This window comes from Austrofundulus limnaeus, unplaced genomic scaffold (genome assembly GCF_001266775.1).
Source record: "Austrofundulus limnaeus strain Quisiro unplaced genomic scaffold, Austrofundulus_limnaeus-1.0 Scaffold42, whole genome shotgun sequence".
Classification (NCBI taxonomy): Eukaryota; Metazoa; Chordata; class Actinopteri; order Cyprinodontiformes; family Rivulidae; genus Austrofundulus; species Austrofundulus limnaeus.
Genome location: NW_013952444.1, coordinates 2,354,803 through 2,373,028, shown reverse-complemented (window position 1 = coordinate 2,373,028; position 18,226 = coordinate 2,354,803). Strand labels below are relative to the sequence as shown.

General features: G+C 37.6%; 2 protein-coding genes across 2 annotated transcripts in view; both read right to left on the bottom strand.

Annotated features, from left to right (window-relative positions):
• Positions 1-897: 897 nt before the first annotated feature.
• On the bottom strand, positions 898-17,709 carry prkg3 (protein kinase cGMP-dependent 3). The gene is made up of 22 exons (XM_014007553.1): positions 17,461-17,709; positions 14,710-14,799; positions 14,384-14,446; positions 14,163-14,289; positions 13,893-14,059; positions 13,659-13,772; positions 12,232-12,337; positions 12,078-12,141; positions 9,014-9,091; positions 8,831-8,919; positions 8,234-8,299; positions 8,069-8,116; positions 7,351-7,392; positions 6,674-6,785; positions 6,447-6,583; positions 6,263-6,352; positions 5,426-5,567; positions 4,286-4,449; positions 3,939-4,055; positions 3,639-3,701; positions 2,743-2,818; positions 898-1,421 (listed from the first exon to the last, which is right to left on the bottom strand). Exons 2-22 carry the CDS (start codon positions 14,795-14,797, stop codon positions 1,335-1,337), a joined length of 2,040 nt encoding a protein of 679 aa, XP_013863007.1. The 5' UTR covers positions 14,798-14,799; positions 17,461-17,709; the 3' UTR covers positions 898-1,334.
• Positions 16,895-18,226, bottom strand: part of LOC106516841 (keratin, ultra high-sulfur matrix protein-like) — a 4,249-nt gene continuing 2,917 nt past the window's right edge. The window contains exon 2 of the mRNA XM_014007396.1: positions 16,895-16,909. Coding sequence (XP_013862850.1) covers positions 16,895-16,909 — 15 coding nt within the window. The remainder of the gene's footprint in view (positions 16,910-18,226) is intronic.

The window sequence follows — 18,226 nt, the reverse complement described above, 5'->3', positions numbered from 1 at the left end:
ATCCTGAAGCAAAAATAAATAATTTAAATGAATAAATTATATGAGTGATGGTGAAGGACTTGAGGAATGTCTAATGTATTTCTATGGGGAAAATATTTATGAATTAAAATGAATTATTTTGTATAAAAGTTACAAAAGCTAAAAGTCATGTCACCCATCTCCTGAATAAGCTGAAAGTTTTGATATTTTAACAGCTAAAATAGCTCTAAATATGCTGACGTCTGTAAAAGAATGTTCTGGAAAATAAGAAACAGGACAAAGATGTAAATGCTGAATCAACACTCACACATTACTGAAATGAGAATTCAGATTTGTTTTTAAAATGACTTACATCAGTTTTATCCTGTTTACTCCTGTCACAAACATCTGAGCTCCAAACAAACCTCAACTCTACCTGCAGAGGAACAGGAAAGCGCCCTTTACTGCGAAGACTGTGATTCCATATGGAGTTTCCTCTGGGCCTCTTCTCTCATCATCACACTCAACACCTCAAAGTGTTTTGTTTTTTTTTCTCTCTCCCCTTTTTTCCCAGGAAGGAAACATCTGCTGGAGCGTCTTTTCCCACCAGAAAATCTGTTTACCTTCTCGCAACTCTCTAATATGGAAAACTACTTTTAGCAGGCGCAGAGCACGCATGAGCAGGGAGGGAACACGATGGTTCGGAACCTGCTGCCACGCCACGCAGCTGCRCACCTCCAGAGCTCAACCATCAGCTGCAGCTATTGTCAAACACCAGAGTTAAGCTCCTTATAGTTACAGGTCAGTTTCCTGATGTGTTGTTCACCGCAACACATCTAATCTTCAAATACTTCCACTGCTGAGATTTGATCACAGCACCTGAACCTGTTCACATTGGGCTTTAAAGCTAATATGACTGAATCCCACAAGCCTCCTGACCAGGATGATTTATGACACTTTTATCAAAACATGAAGAAAAAAAATAAGAGAGTTTATAATAAACAACTTTATGACTATTAAAGCATCAGGCAGCTTTTTCATATCCTGCATTTTCATCCAAAAGAACAAGGAACATAAAAAACACACACGAGAATATTTTTATGCTAAAAACATTTGTTCTCAGTTTTCACCTGCTGAGTGGGGTTTTGAGGATCACTGAAGAGTGTTATGTGAATTTAACACTTCGTTGTCAGGGACACACTCTCCTCACAGCGCGTCTCAACACCTGCTGCGTGTTTCAGAGTAGYGAGGAGGAACGTCAGGACATATTGTTAAAGGGCCTCCCTGCAGTTTCACTATTAACTGGTGTGAAGAACAGTTTAAAATGCTGTTTGGCAAAAGCTGTGTCTTTGATTTTAGAACCCCAAACGGGAGAGTCAGAAGTCACGGTCCCAGCCGGAGAGCTCCTCATCCGCCTTCGTGTGGTCCTGAGGAAACTGATCAAAGTTGATGTAGCTGGGACCCTGAAAAAGGAAAGTAATTTTGTTAAATTAGGAACAACATACAGGACTCCGGGTGTTCTATAAAATGGTTTTATGCTTTTTAAAAAATGCTACACATAACTTATAGTGTAGTTTGAAACATTTACATTCCTATCACTGGCTGTTAGTAAAAGTGGTTAATTGTGTGAGTTGTTTGTCAGTCTGTTAGCAAAAAAACACATGAATCTGTGGATGGATTGRCTATGTTATTTAGCTCATTGCTCTTACGTTTTGCTCATTTTTACAAGATGTTTAAATATAGCTATAGCTAAATTCAACAGTTTACATTTAAGTATTTTGGAATGGAACACAGCCTTTGTTGTTGGTGCTCAGCTCTTGTTATGATGTCATCATCCTGGGACATAAGCAAACGCTAACGCTGCTAACACTTCTTTACAAGACTTCAAACTTGCAGTTGCGGGGAATGTCAAGCTGCAACTCAAACTGCCGGACCACAAGGACTGTCCATATGCCATCTTCAGCAATATCAGCAGGATTAGCAGCATTATCAGCGTTAGCAGTGTTAGCAGCATTCGCAGTTGGTTAAGTCACAGGATGATGACGTCACATCAAAAGCCGCACCCACTACAATGGCTGTGTTCCATTCTGAAAGTCATAAATGTCAACTTCATAATGCAGCTGCAACATTTAAGCTTTAATTTTTACATTTAGATTTATACATTTAAATAAGACATAACGCATAACATTTAAATTAACATTTAGCAAAAATTAGCAAAATGTAAGAACAGTGAGAAATTTTTAAACTATTTTACACTCAGAAAGAGCTCAGAAAACAGGCTGGTGACATTTTTTAATGTTTTATTTTACATATGGCACAGACATGTTGGTCCTTTTTTGCCTCTCGCTGTACGAAATTACTGTTGATACTGTATCTTTCTTCTTTGGTTTTACAGTTTWTGTTTCCTTTTAGTATTTTTTCTTTTATCTTCTGTAAGTGTTCAGAATTTTCTTTATGTTACACCTTATTGTATGAAGTGATTCAATAAATAAAAGAAATTGATTTGATTTAATAGTCTACAAAATCCAAACAGATCTGTGACACTGTTTATGACTAACCCTTGATTACAATGTTTTTGCTCAACACTAGTGGAAAAGAAAAATAATCTAATTAACTATGCACCAAGGTTCCAGTCAGCTTGAAGTACACTTTTTAATTTTAATCAAAGCATAAAATAACCCAAAGAGATCTCCAGTAAACCAACTACAGTCTCTTCTTTTRTTAACTCAGGTTCTTTTTCTCATATAAACATAAGAAAGTGATAAAAATGTGTTTCTGACTCGCCTTGCGTATGAGTCGGACTGTTGGAGCGTCAAGCTGACCCATGCGCAGCTTGTGCCAGTTCATATTGCTGAACCACCTGAAAAACGTAAATAGCTAAATATACAGTCTCACAGATACAAAGTCAAAAAATGTAGACTGAAAAGACAAAAGAAATTAGCGGCAAAATACCTGATTCATACCCAAAAACGTGGACATACATACGCAAAGTTGTGATGCTATTTTAACTTTAACACTTAAAGTGCCTGTGACACACCTATCCTTCAAATACAAAAAGTCAAAGAAAACATCTTTATACTTAAGAAAATTGGCATATTACACATGATTTTACCCATTTTGTCACAAAACTGTCCTATTTTCTTTTGAATTTGGCTCAGCCAAAGTGAAACAGGAAGTGACGTCAAAGGGGAACTCATTAATAAAATAAACTCTCCGGTCTTTGTTTAGTAAAACAAAATTATTTAAACTTTAACAATTATTCATCTCTCTTTGATAGCGACTAAAAATAATCTAAGGAAACATCAGATTCTTCTCTACAGTCTGTGTTGTTAGCGTTTGTTACAACGCTCTGTTTACATGCAGGCATTCCCCTTTGACATCACTTCCTGTTTCTTCACATGCAAATATCTCAACAACCGTTCATCTCAGCGGCGTGAAATTTATTTTGCCACATGTTATCAATGTTATCCTTCCAAAAATGCATTGATGTTTATTACAAAAATCTGATGTCACAGGCCCTTTAAAACACTTTATAAATTACTCTGATCACTCAGTTGAGTGGTGATTCAAATGTCATTTAAGTGGCTAATAAACAGCGCAGGCAGTGGTGAGTGACCAAACAACTTTTATTCATCTTTTCTGGACTCGGCCCGAGATAGATGACAAGTTGCCATGGTTACCTGTGATGCCGGATGTCTTTGATCCCATTCTTRGTGTTCCCTAACCTCTGACCAGGCCGAGGTCTGAAAACAAACAGCAGTCAGAGAGAGGAGATGCCACCCAAACACATCATGAGCCACCATGAAAATGCAGGAGCATCTCAGTGTGTAGGGATGTTTTTATCTGCAGGCAGGATTCATAATTCATGTCTCTGAGATGACTGAATGAACTGCATTAACTTCAAATTTGTGCAATCCACTTCCAATTTATGAGAAATTATTTATAGCTCTCTTTATTTCTACAAACTAAAGTCTTCTTACCTGCACAGTTTACTGATGATGGACTTGGATGCCTCACTCATGTAAGGTGGATACTTTAGCACCCCGTCCAAGATTTTGGTGTAAATCTTATGGGGCTCTGAGCTTGAAAACGGTGGGCTGGCAAATTTGAAATAAAATAATAAATAAACAAAATTAGAAAAGAGTTGTCATGTTTATGTCTTTAAATGTTCAACAATCAGCTGCAACCGTACATCTCTTCTGCCACCTGCTGGTCTACATTAAAGCTACAATGTCTTTCTGGCTCTAAATAAACAAACCTGAGTGATTTTAAATGTGTGCAAGGTCATTTAGATAAGTTTTTGAGACATAAGTCTAAAGTGTCTTACCTTCCCACCAAAAGTTCAAAGATCAGGATGCCCAGGGACCAAAAGTCAACTGCAAAGTCGTGGCCCTGGTTCTTGATAATCTCTGGAGCCATGTACTCAGGAGTGCCGACAAAAGAGTACGTTTTCTCGCCTCGCATCAACTCCTTCGCAAAACCAAAGTCGACCTAAGTAAAGATTGCCACACAAATAWGATTATTTATCATATTTATATTATTAGACGTGTCCATATGCTTAATGTTGGTTTAGTTAACGTTGGCTTAGTGGATCGTTTCAATATTGTGAATGATGTTAAATGATCCATTTTTGTGCTGCACATTTTTCAGAATCAGTTTAATAATTCATAAAATATTCAGCTCATTTATGCCATAGTATTTCAGTAACTTGAACTATTCACCTTTTATTGCTGTTTTTTCCCCTCATTGAAATAAATTAGTTATTTTCAGCAGCTTAAAACCATTTAAAATCTTTACTTTAATTTTGTTATAATCCTGCTTTTTTCAGCTTCTTTGTGCTAATTTCAGCTTCCTTAAMCTTTTTTATTGTTGCTAATTTTAGCTTTTTTCTGCCTCTTCAGCTATTCTTATGTTAATTTAAAGATTTCAGGCTTTTGTCCATTTTTTCTGCTAATTTAAGTTTTTATGCTTCTTTTAGCTGATTTTTGCTAATCATAGTTGTGTTTTTTTGCCTTTTTAGCCACTTTGTGGCAATTTTAGCTAATTCATTTTTTCACTACAACATTTTGTGATTTTCTTACTGCCTAATTCAACATTTGTGCTTTTTCTGCATCTTTGTGCAAATTTAAGCTTTTCAGCTACTTTTTAATCTATTTTTGTGCGTATTTYAGCTGCTTTAGCTATTTTTACTCTTTTCCTTGTTTTTCTGCCAATGTCAGCTTTTTATTCTCTGTTCACCATCTGTCTGCTAATTTCAACTTGTTTCTGTCTACTTTTGTTTACCTACTTTCAGCAAATGTCAGCTGTTCAAACTTAACTCACATCCAGTTTTGCTGTTAAACATTTTCAGCTTCTACAGCAGCTTTCAAAAAAAAATCTGCATTAACCATTCATACTGCATTTTCCACAGGAAATGCAAATTCTCTAGTTAGAATTTAAAATGTCTTCAGGACATTTCAGGACGCACCAGTTTGATGTAGCCTCTCATGTCCAGCATCAGGTTCTCCGGCTTCAGGTCTCTGTACATGATGCTCTTCTTGTGGAGGTAGGCGAAGGCCTCCACCACACAGGCGGTGCAGAACACGGTGACCGTCTCATCGAAGCGCCCTCTGGTTGCGACACAGGGTTGAATCGTTTTTATTTTTATAAGTGGTGACCTCGAAATGCAATAAAGTGTGTTTTAAAACCAATAAAACTCACAAATCTTACAGAAAAGTTCAATCTCTAAAACAGGTTTCATATTTGTTGTGATTTTATCTAGTTTGGTCTCAAAAATTCTAGCTGTTCTTTAAAGTGCCTGTGACACACCTATCCTTCAAATACAAAAAGTCAAAGAAAACATTTATACTTGAGAAAACTGGCATATTACACATGATTTTACCCATTTTGTMRCATAACTGGCATATTTTCTTTTGAATTTGGCTCAGCCAAAATGAAACAGGAAGTGACATCAAAGGGGAACTCATTAATAAAGTAAACTCTCTGGTCTTTGTTTCGTAAAAYAAAATTATTTGAACTGCAACTCTATCATTGTCTCTCTTTGATAATGACTCAAAATAATYTAAAGGAACATCAGATTCTTCYCTACAGTCTGTGTTGTTGGCTGTTGTAACAACGCTCTGTTTGCATGCAGACATTCCCCTTTGACATCACTTCCTGTTTCTTCACATGCAAATAYCTCAACAACCGTTCATCTCAGCKGCGTGAAATTTGTTTTTGCAACGTTATCAATGTTATTCTTCCAAAAATCGCATTAATGTTTATTACAAAAATCTGATGTCACAGGCCCTTTAATGTTCCTTACACTTCTTTAAGTTTGGTCCAGATCTCTCCTCCTCCACAGAACTCCATCACCATGTAGATATACCTCGTGTCTTTAAAAGCTGCATAAAGTCTAAAGATAACAAAACAAAGACAATATTTTTAGACACGGTGTGCAATCAGCTGGAACATGATATTTTGAAAAGATTACAAAGTTCAGCAGATACTTGACAATGAAGTCACACTGGATCGCTTTGAGGATCTTCTTCTCAAACAGCATGTGCTCTTCTTGTCTCTTTGCAACGATTTGCTTCTTGCTGACTCGCTTCATGGCGTAGTATTTACCATGAGTTATTGTGGTCATCTACGAATATCAAAAAAACAATCATCACTATTTTTGACTTAGGCTAATGAGATCGCAAAGCGTTGTTGAGTAAAACACAACRCAACTCACCAACTGCACACGACCAAACCCTCCCACTCCGAGTGTGACGGGATCCCCCTGATGACGCCCCTCCTGATAAAAGACTGGAACCAGATCCTTGAACTTCAAAGARGAGCTGAGACTGAGAGAAAAACATTTTAACCCATTTGATAAAGCTAATTTGTGGCATTTTTATTCAGTTGGGTTAATCTTTATTTTATATATGAATTTATTTCAATCTTATTTGAAAAAAAAAACTTATTTGACTAAATATCTGTACAATCAATCGAACACATGATAAGAAAGTAAGTGACTAAAATAGCAAAAAATCTGAATTCCATAAAACAATAAAACACTCAAAAATGAAATACTGGATAGATGAACAAACAAAATGATCTTTCAATAATAAAACTGAAGGTATGCTGTGCAATTAGATCAAATAAAATCAGAAAATGCCTTTATTTGTCATTGTACAGAGCACAACAAAATTTTGTTTTGGAACAACCGAGGGGGGGTAATCCATTTTGGCAAACACTAAAATGATTATAACTGTCARTTTTCCAAACAWTGAGCTAAAATTTGCTGTGGCAGTAGCTGAGAGTCACCCCCACCACATACTAAGAGCACTAAACGATCAAAGGACACCTAGAAAACTAAGTTTGTGTACAGAGGTCTCACATGGTCTCATCGGTCTTTCAGTTTCTCACCTCGACTTTTCTGGAGCTTGAGCCTCCTGCATCACTTTGGAGCTAGATGTTAAAAAAACACAACAAGACCAAGTGAGAGCAGAATAAATTATATATATGCAATAAAAAAAATACAATTCACAAATAAAATAAAATGTATCTGCCCCATATTTTCCAAAAATCTAAATTCAGACAAWACTAATCTACAAATAAAAACAAACAACATCAACTTCTTCTCAAACAACAAACATACACATTATACTATTCCATATTTCTTCAACAAACCTACTTTTATCATTCTGGCATTTTTAACATCGCTCTCCAGATTATTCCATAATTTACTCCTTGGATTAACACTGTTCCTTCAAACTGGTTCGAAATTTAGGTTTCGCAACATCTCTATCCCCTTAAAATAATAATAAATTTCTCAAAATTTAATTGGATGCTTAAAGGTAATATGTTTTTTGAGCCTTATACGTAACCAATAAAATACTATAATTTTTATTTAAAAAAATTCTTCAATTGTATATAGAATTAATTTTGTTTTTAAAGAAATAAATACATTTTTAAATTAAATAAGTAAACCAAATCATAGAATTTCAATAATTTCAATTGATAAAATAATGTATTAGAAAGCTTTGTTGGAGATAATTCTTTTATACAACAAAAATAGGATTATAGGACTTTATATCTGTAATATAATAGACTTCATAATCCTGACAGGTTTGGTGATACGTACTCGTCGAACAGTTCCAGGTGCTCCACGGGGATTGTCTCTTCAAAAACCCTAAAACAGCAAAAACATTTTCAGGCTGTGGGGGATCACTGAAAACACAACAGAGACTGCAAATATTGCTCTGTTCAGAGCTTGAATGAATAAATTCTGGGTTTTTTTCAAACGTACTCCTTGTCTATGGAGAAGCATGTAACAGGGCCGTCAGCAGTGCAGGTGGCAGTCCTCAGGATCTCCCTGCAGGAAGATAAACACAAAAATTCATTTGCAACTGCATGCATCACCAGAACATACACACAGGTGAAAACCTAAAAAAATAGACTTGAGACACATTGATTAAAGTTCAGAAAGATGATTAATAAAACAGAGTGAGATTACTCAACACTGGCCCAAAGTGATTTCATTAAAGCAGTATTTTATTTTGAAAATCAAAGTATTCTATATGTTTTAAAATCATATCTAATGGATGTGCGTGTTGAATAACTGAAATGCATGCATTTGTTTGCCTTTTGGGAAGCTTCACAAAACAGAAAAACATGAGAATACTGATGATTTTGGGTTTATTAAACAAATATTTTATTCCTGCAGCTGAAACGCTGTCATTTATTCTGCTGTGTKGTTTTCTTCATGCATTTTATAAATAAATAATCTACGTCCATCAGTCCTGTTGCATTGGCAGCAGGAAGTGTGCACAGAGCCGCGGATGCTCCTCAAAGGTTCTAGAGGGAAAAAAAATTAGTTAGRGCTGAGTTACGGTTCCATGTTTACCGTATGAGCGCCTGCTCCCCGAAGTGCTCCCCTTTTCCCATCCTGCGAATCATCTTTTGATGTCCGTTCACATTCTTGGTCACCAGCACCTGAGAGGAGATTCGCACATTAGAGCAAAAGAAGATCAAATGTGCACGGTGTGTGTGGAGAAAATCTGAAATTTAGACCCTGGATTTGAGCTACCTCGCCTTTGAGGATGATGTAGAACGTGTTTCCTTCTGTTCCTTCACGGACTATCACTTCTTGGTCCTGAAATTTTACCTGGAAGAGAGAAAAATGAGGAGAAAAGTAATAAGCATTATCTAAAAGGATCATGACTGACCTAAATTACGTCTATTTATTCCAAATTACTAAAATGCAAAAAGTACTTTTTATTGGTAGTAATATAGTACAGCCCAGTGCATGAGTATTTCTCTCTAYGACGGACATGTCTCCCAATCATTTCTACTGTTTTACAGATGGATCCCTTCTGAAGGGGTCAGTAGGTGCAGGGGTGCTGATTTTTGCACAACCAGAGAGCATAAATACCCACTAGGTTGTTTTGCAACTGTATCTGAAGCTGAAATRTATGCAGTCCACCAGTGAGTGGCATCTCTCAAAGACCTTCAGTGTACACAGAAGGAAATATTCATCCTAACAAATAGCCAAGCTGCTGTTAAAGCTCTCAGAGGGCCACACTTTGTCATTTCTGGCTTGGGAGTGTGCTGAAGCAGTCAACCAACTGGGGAGAGATAACGTCACTGTTAAATGGATACCAGGACATTCTGGCATTTATGGTAACGAGACAGCTGACTACCTCGCAAAAGCTGGCAGTCAGGCTTACTTCAAAGGACCAGAGCCTGTTGTATGTAGGTACCTCAACAACAGTCTGTAGGACTGCCCTACAGGCCTGGATTAGACATTAACACTCCATCCGCTGGAGGGAGCTGACGGACTGTAGACAGGCACGGGAACTGATTAACGGCCCAAATCTAAGGTTTGGGAAAGCTCTCATTGCCCTGACAAGGAAAACTCTAAGCACACTGGTTGGAGTCCTAATTGGGCACARTCTGCTCAACCGCCACAAAATGGTGATGAGACTCCATGACAATGGTCTGTGTGATGCCTGTGGCATTGAACCACAAACCTCTTTGCACTGCTTGGACCACTGCCTGGCTCTGAGTGGTCAAAGGAAAGAATTCTTGGGGACCCCTTTATGGATCCTGAGAAGCTCAGAACACTGAGTGTTTCTAATGTTGTGTCCTTCATCCGAGGGACGAGAAGGTTTGAGTAAAGACCAGTGTATTTTTGGGGGAGAGCAATGGGCCCACTTAGGGGGGCTYCGCTCATACGGATTTTATATCCATCCCCACTAACCATAATAACCATACTGAGTACTTCACTGGTACTTACTGGTACACACCTGGTACCTACAGGAAGTGATTTGTTGCCTTGTACTTACAGGAGGCATACCTGGTTGATACTAGATGTGGTTCCCATTAGGTACTAGTGTAGGGGTCACCTCGAGTGAAGAAACAAGATTTATTGCCTCAAAGCAGGCCTTGCACAGGCCTGACGAGAGGACAGGAACTCTGTCACAAACTGAACTCTATTTAGGCCATGACAGGTCATTCCAACCGTAGAAGAGAACTCCTCAGTTCTCTTAATCAGATAATGGACAGAACAATCTCTTCTGTTCATGATTCATTTGTTGTTTAACTGAGAATGTTTATGCATTTGTTAAATCATGATAATGACTGTCACAAGAAAAGTGGAACCACTTCTTTTCTTTTATCGTGCCTTAAAAGATTAATAATGGTATAAAAAAATCACAGAGAATCTCATTACAATGTTTTCATTGTGTTTTTATGTAAATCACTGTTTTTATTTTACTGTGAACACAGTAATATAATTGTGGATTTTTCCTGAGAAAATCTTTCATTTATCTGGACTAACAGAATGTTCAGAACTAATTATAAACAGAAATGTTAATTAATCATCATWAATGTTTTGCAGTGATTTCTCTTAGAGTCTATCAGAAGAAAGCTGAAGAAAGGTTATCATCCTGTTGTGAACAGCCATAGAATTTTAACCTTGGGCTGGCGCCCTGGCAAATCTTTATCTTTCTTTCTCTGACTCATCTCTAATCCTGAGGGCGGAACCAAAGATTGTCCGTTTCTTTTACTAACCCGGATGGCTTTGAGCGACACACTTTTCTTCCTGACTCCAACCTAGGAAGACAGCTGAGTTTCTCTCCGGAGGGACTCAGTTTGGCTTTTTAAGTCTTAGCCCATGAGCTAACTAGGGAAGACTTAACAGCCGGGACCCCGCACGCCGCCGGCAGTCCCACCCCGAGGCTTCAAGGCTCTAAAGTGTGTTTTACTTCCCATGGGGAGATTTTATTTTGAAAAGAAGGGACCGTATGTACAGCTTGAATTTTTCTGGCTTGGACTGAAACAGACGAAAAGTTACCTGAAAAACACCTACATCGCCAATGACCGGTAAGCGAGCCGATAATCAGTTCCCTAACTGATCGGAGGCGAGACAGTTCCTACCAAGAGGGTGTCTTAAGAAGACATCACCAGGTAAAGCTGACGTGTTCGGGGTGACGTGTCATGTGGACCCCTGAGCTTAGAAAAGACGTACTGATCCGGTTGACCCACACTTTGATAAAGTAAAAGTAGTAACCTACTAACCTTACTTTCCTCCTTTTCTTTGCTCTTAATTTGCCAAAACTTAAGCTGAAAGTGCCAGTAAAATTGTTTGGTTGTTAACATCAGAACTGATGTTTTACTGTTCTATATAAGTAATCTAAGTTGATGTGAATTGAAATTCGGACGTGGGTTTTATCTCATTTAACTTGGACACTTTTTATAGGAATACCCACAATTAAGTGTAATTTGTGATTTGTTCAATTTGTGTAAATAAATGATTGCATAGTCTTTTATGAATCAACTTGAACTCGTCTGAACGTTCACTTATTGTGTCACTTTTCACTTCGCACAGTCAAGATTTTTACAATTAATGAGAAATACCTTGGTAAAAGTTTCCTCATAACCTTGTGTATGAGAGATGTAGGAGAAGCTTAACGCCACCTTAAGCTCCCCTCCTACACCAGATACATACCAGGTTGTTTTTYTGCATTGCTATCATTTTTTTTCACATGTACCTCGATGAGCAACTACATTCCAAGTGTTTTAAGTTTGTTCAATTAAGTGTACTAGAATGTGCTCTCCTAAGAAAAAGTAATTTCCTTGGGGGTCCTCACCTCCTCCATAGAGTCGATAATCTTTGACAACTGCATATCGTTTAAGTCCTTCAGAGTGTGAGACCTGGTGAAATGAAGAAACAAAGTTAAAAACATGATCAAAGAGCAGATRAAYGTWTCAAAGAACATTCRKTAGAAAAAATAAAATCCTCACGTCTTCAGGAAGCCCATGAGCTGCTCCCGTTTCTTCTTGGACTTGTTGGTAATAATAGTTCTGTAGGTCTGTCGCTCCATACACCACAGATGAACAAGGGTCTTTGCTGCATCGTGAGGAAAACATATTCAGCCACAAAATATGTTTTGATCATACGGACACTTTATTACTCATATTAATACAACTTATTTTACAGAAAATGAGCTTCTAAATTAATTTTATCGACTTTTCTCAAGCCCTGGAGTCTGTGGATGCTCCTCACCTATTTCATGATTTATTTTCAAGCACTCTAGTTTCACTAAAGGTAAAAGTTCACTGATATAGATTAGTTATTATATATTTCTTGAACCAAACYGAGTTAGAAGCATCTTAAACCAAAGAATCAAGAAAACAAAAGTTGAGATCATACTTTTAGCAAAGTTAGGTATTAAAAAAACAGCTTTGCCATATGAGTAAAAAATTTTAAATAGTGACTTCTTATTGGTCGCTATTTATTCATAACAAAAAGTCTGGTAAAATCATGAGTGGTCCTCTTGAAAGATTAGTGTTGGCATAGTTGATGCAGCAACATAGACACAAAAAATATATTAGATATATAATATACTGTATTAGTGCTTATTCAGTAAGATTGAATTACCAWGGCAGCACCATTTGACCTCCTCGCTGCTGTTGCAGTCATTTTTACATTGTTTTTGATTTAGTTTCCTTCACCAAAAGAAACAATTGACTCCATTTCTTGTGTGCCATTAGCATTAAATCCTTATTTTGCWCATTAAAATCATGCAGTTTAGGTCTAAATAAAATGAAACTGCAATCATTTGGTCTGAATTCCTCCTTATTGCAAACTCCACATGCCCCTTTTTCACCACTTTTCCRAAATGTGTCTCATTTTGAGGCTGTTTCTTTAAATCTGAATGGGACGCTTCATGCCCCGCCCCCCTCCAGCTTCCAGACTGGTCCATTCCAGTTTGATAGAGGGGTTTACGACTATATAGCAACACAGGAATTTTTTTCTTTCCAAAATAAGAGGTCAACAAMGGGAAGACTTGTCCATCCAGTCTTACATGTTGGAGTCAGAGTCTGACCCACAGTGAGAAGAGAATGAAGAAGTCCAAATTGTAATGGTAAGTCCAGACCTTATTTGTTTGATTTGTCGCAAATAATTTGACATAGTAGTTCAGAAAACCATATAAAATACAGAAAACTGAACAAGTTGAAAAATATGACCCAAACAAAATATAAAGAAGTCTGTGCTGCACCGGGAGAGACTAAATTCAACTTTTCTGCACTCCTAGAGAAGTACACGACAAAATACATTTAACGGCTAACAAAGTGGATTTGGCATGATATGTCTGCTTTTCACAAAACATTTGTTTTCCACTTATCACCCAATAGGCATTATTACACTGTTTATTAAAGAGGTATACCTCTGACTGTTGCTGTTCGTTTGCAGTTGTACAGGATGGCCAACTCTCCGAAAACATCTCCCTTGGTGAGAGTCCGGAGGTCCCGGCCAGCCTGGGTGACAATCAGCTCGCCGCCTAAAAGGACAAGCAAATAAGAATTTTTATCAAATTAAATATGTTGCACAAAAAAAGTAAGCTAATGCTGGTATTTGAAGTAAAAATGGAACAGTAGATATTTTCAAATCAAGTCTTCACCTGCAACAATGTACATGCTGTCTCCTTCAGACCCCTCGCTGATGACCTCCTCCCCAGGTTTGCACTGAGAAGCCTTTAAAAGGTCCACCATCATGGCTATCTGCTCATCATCRAGGCGGCTCAGGAAGTCGTTCTTCTGGATGGCTTTGACAATCAGACTGGTCTCGCTGGTGATGGAAAGAGTTCAATCAGCCAACATACAAACTATCGTGCTTTACTCTGAGGTTGGTAATACTAATAAAAACCAGCGGACATYTTCTCATCACTAACCTGACCGTCTTCTTGACTTTGTTGCGTGAGATCTCCACAGCTTCGTGAATCGGTTCGGGGGCGAAGACAGCCGCGCGACTCTTTCTGAATTCAGGTTCACCCTCGCTGCTGCTCAGGGAGGGACACTCTGATGAGGACAAACAAACCCAAACAAAAAATCATCTCGGGTCACTTAAAATGTGTGCATCTATACAGCCGATGTGTGTGAAGTGATGTTGTACCGAGATCATGATATTGACTGTGCAGCTCTTGTAAAAGCCTATCTTTCTCTCTTAGACGTTGTTCTGTGGAATAAAAAACAGGAAGAAAAGTACTTAATGCAAAAAAGCATTGAAGGAAACTTGCATCACATCAACATCAATAACAGATCATCGACGCAAACACTGGTAAAAAAATTATTTCTGTGTATGAGCAACTTTTAGTTATAACATCAGCCATCAGTCCATGCTGCTGCCTTGATTGACTTTTTGTTATATTCAGTTTAGGCCCTTCTATCTTGGCTGTCTGCAACTTTAAATGAAGGAGATATAACATTTGTTTTACTCACCCAAGTCTTTGTTTTGCCTCTGCAGTTCTTGGTTGATCAGACACTGCTTTTCTAGCTGATGCTTCAGGTCCTGGACCTGCTTCTCCATCACTGCAGGAAGAAGGGAATATATTTCAAAATAAAAGACTGATTTGTTGCAACAAGACAAATCAAACATTTTACACAAAAAAAGAAAAAAAAAACAAGTACCCCCGGCTGCGGTCCACAGATCGGGGCAGGGTCGGACAGTAGGCGTGGTCAGACGTATAATGGGCGTGGTCACAGCTTGTCGGAACATCTTAATGSGAGGCTTGAAACATTGGGAGTGGTTAATTTTAGAATTTAGCATCTGGGGTTGATTAATTTTAGAGTTGAGGGAAGGGTCAGACGTCCGACCTCGCCTATTATCCGACCCCGCCTTGTTCTGCGGTCTGCAGCTGGGGGTTTCTCCAAAAAGATGCTAAAATGTTAAAACACTTTCTGAAGTAAACTAAATGTTAGCTAAACAACAAAAGAAGCTAAAGGCTGACTAAAAAATGCAAAAATGATAGCTAAAAACTACAAGTAGCAAAAATATGTAAAGCTAAAAGTAGCAGAAAACTAGGTCAAGCTAAAAGTAGCAGAACAATAGCTAAAAACTAAAAGTAGCTCAAAGCTAAAAGTAGCAAAAGCAACTAGGTAGAGCTAAAAACAGCAGGACAACAGCTAAAAGCTAAAAGTAGCTAAAAGCTAGTTAAAGTTACAAGTAGCGGAAAGACAATTAAAAACTACAATTAGTTCAGTTATAAGTAGCAAAAACTGGGTAAATATAAGTAACAGAACAAAAGCTAAAAACTAAAACTATCTAAACACTAAAAGCAGCTAAAAACTATTTAAAGTTACAAGTAGCAGAACACCAGCTAAAACCTAAATCAAGCTAAAAGCTGAAAGTATAAAGTTAAAAGTAATAGAACAACAGCTAAAACCTAGAAAAATACCTAAAAGCTAAATGTATATAAAAATAGTTAATGTTACAAGTGTTAGAACAACAGCTAAAAACAAAAAACACAAGAAGACCCAGACAGACAGGTACAGTATAAAGCAGCTTTCAGAAAACAATGTTTGGATGGAATTTAAGAGATCTCTGTGAATTTCTGTAGGAAAAAGATTTGTTTACAAGGTTAAATATTTTCAGAAGTATAAAAGTTACAAAACCTGTCACATCTCCAGAATGAGCAGAATGTTTGATATGTTATTGGCTCAAATAGCACAAAGTAGAAACAGAAAAGTAAATAGCAGGAAAACTATATTGTGAATGCTGCTATGTGTGGACACTATTATAAGTGTATGCTGTAAAAAGACTCAATTTATTCCCCGTGCATGTGGAWCAGCACGAGGACTGCTGAATAATGCAGGCTAATGATGGACAGTCAGCAGGAAGCTGAGAGAAGGCTGACACATCCCAGCAGCTTTATTCATTAACATGCATTTTCACTACATGCATTTGTGCAGTAATGTCACAAATTATTAACCACCAATATAATTGTAGGGGTTTAAATTGAGTTCAGTAAACAAAGCAACATGTGGGGACATGGTAAACACACACAACCTGTTTACAAAATCTCTGCAAACATTTCTTTTTTTTTCATTTTATCTTTTTTTAATTTTGCAGATATTAGGAGAGCATTGAATGCAGTATTGACCAGAGCATAATAAGAAACTAAACACACACTCCTGCACTGAACAAGCTGTTTGCTCACGATGGTTGCACCCTCCGTGTGACCCCAAATTATTGCTGCCTCACCCTGAACATTGAACGGCTCRGAGATTAGACGGGACGTTCGAGCGACTCATAAAGCTGGAGAGTAATAGAGCTGCAAAAACTCTGACAGAGGACTTATAAAGTTTCTGCTGCTTTGATGAAGATCCGGACAGAAGATAAAAACAGATTAGGATCTATGCTGCACTTCCAGCCACAGAAATGAGACATTTTCGGCTGTGCTTTATCAGCTGAAGAGACACCGGCCTGATAAGAAGGCATGGAAGCTCATACAACTGCAGAATCACCTGTAAAMAGAGATTTGCCTTAGGGGGGTTTTATTAACCAATAAGAACTGTGCACAAATACAATATGTAAGCCTTTGAGGAACCATAAAGAAATAAATCAAGCACAAATCGGAGTTATAACCTTTATAGCACACAAGTTAACATTTAATAATGAGAAACCTCAACTGAGATTAACCTGAGGCAAGACAGAGATCCCCAGAAACCGGCTCATTCTGCTGCTTCTTTATTCATCCCAGATCTATCACTGACAGATATGAACTACAAWAATACCTGCGTTTAGGATCTGTGTGCAGGAAGTGATTGTGGGCAGGGAAATCGGACAGTTCTCTAAATGTGCAGCAGGAACACGAGCCTCCATCATCACACCCGTGCAGCCAGCACACTGTACACTTCCTGCTGCTTTATTAATAATTCATGGGAATGTGTAACTACAGACAAATCCTCATAAGATGTACTGTAATAAAAACAGCTCCGGTCTATTTAAGATGCCTTTTACATCAGGACTTTATGGCTTTATAACCACAAGTAAATCATTGTTTTTTAAACCCAATGTTCCTGTTCTACTTTTAATTATTTAACATTACATATATTTATATAAAAACAGCCTTGGATCTGATGTTTAAAATCCATGTGTTTGTTTGTGAAATGTGTATTTTTAACAGGTAAACGCATTGTTTTTATGTGGTGTGCAGTTATAAAAAGTCTAAAACTGAGTGTTAAGCTTACCTGCAGGAGGTGTGGTCAGTAGAGGTGTTCAGTCTGTGAAGGCCGCATGGATCAAAAGGAGACAAAATGATCAACCTGCACTGATTAAAGTCTCGTTGAGTTGCTTCTGTAACCTGACTGACTCTACAAACCAAACAACCCCTCTAGTTTTACTTTACCTTTACTTTCAGTTACTATTTTCTGTCTCTACCTGACTTACAATGAAATGTCAGTATTAAATTCCTCTCCAACTCTCTCTCGGTCTTTCCTCGTCCCTTCTCTTTCCATATCTGTCTAACTCAACAGCTGTGGCCTTGAATCATTAAACCACAACCCGAGGCTCCGCCCATCCCACCAGGTGGGGAACAGCATGGATGAGAGGGACGGCCTTGAGGGGGAGCGGGCAGAAAAGTTAACCCCTCCAATAAAATGTTTATTCATAACAAATAAAAATCGTCCATCATAAAATGTTGATCCCATGCATGGTGAATTCTGAGCACTATCAAACAAGGGTTTTGCTTAGAAATAATCTACTGTTTTTATGATTTCAAGCCAACCCGATTCAAAATAGCTGCTACAGCAAACACGAGCCAACACAAAGGTGACTAAAACTTGGTCAGTTTTAAAGATATTAAAGGGATCCATGATTAGTTGTAACATTAGACTTTATTTGATAAATATATATTTTAACTGTAAAATAAAGACTGTAAAAATACTGTAGGCTGTTTAGTTTTTATAACTTTTAAACTAATTTTTTTTTTAATATGTGACCCATCATATCTAAATG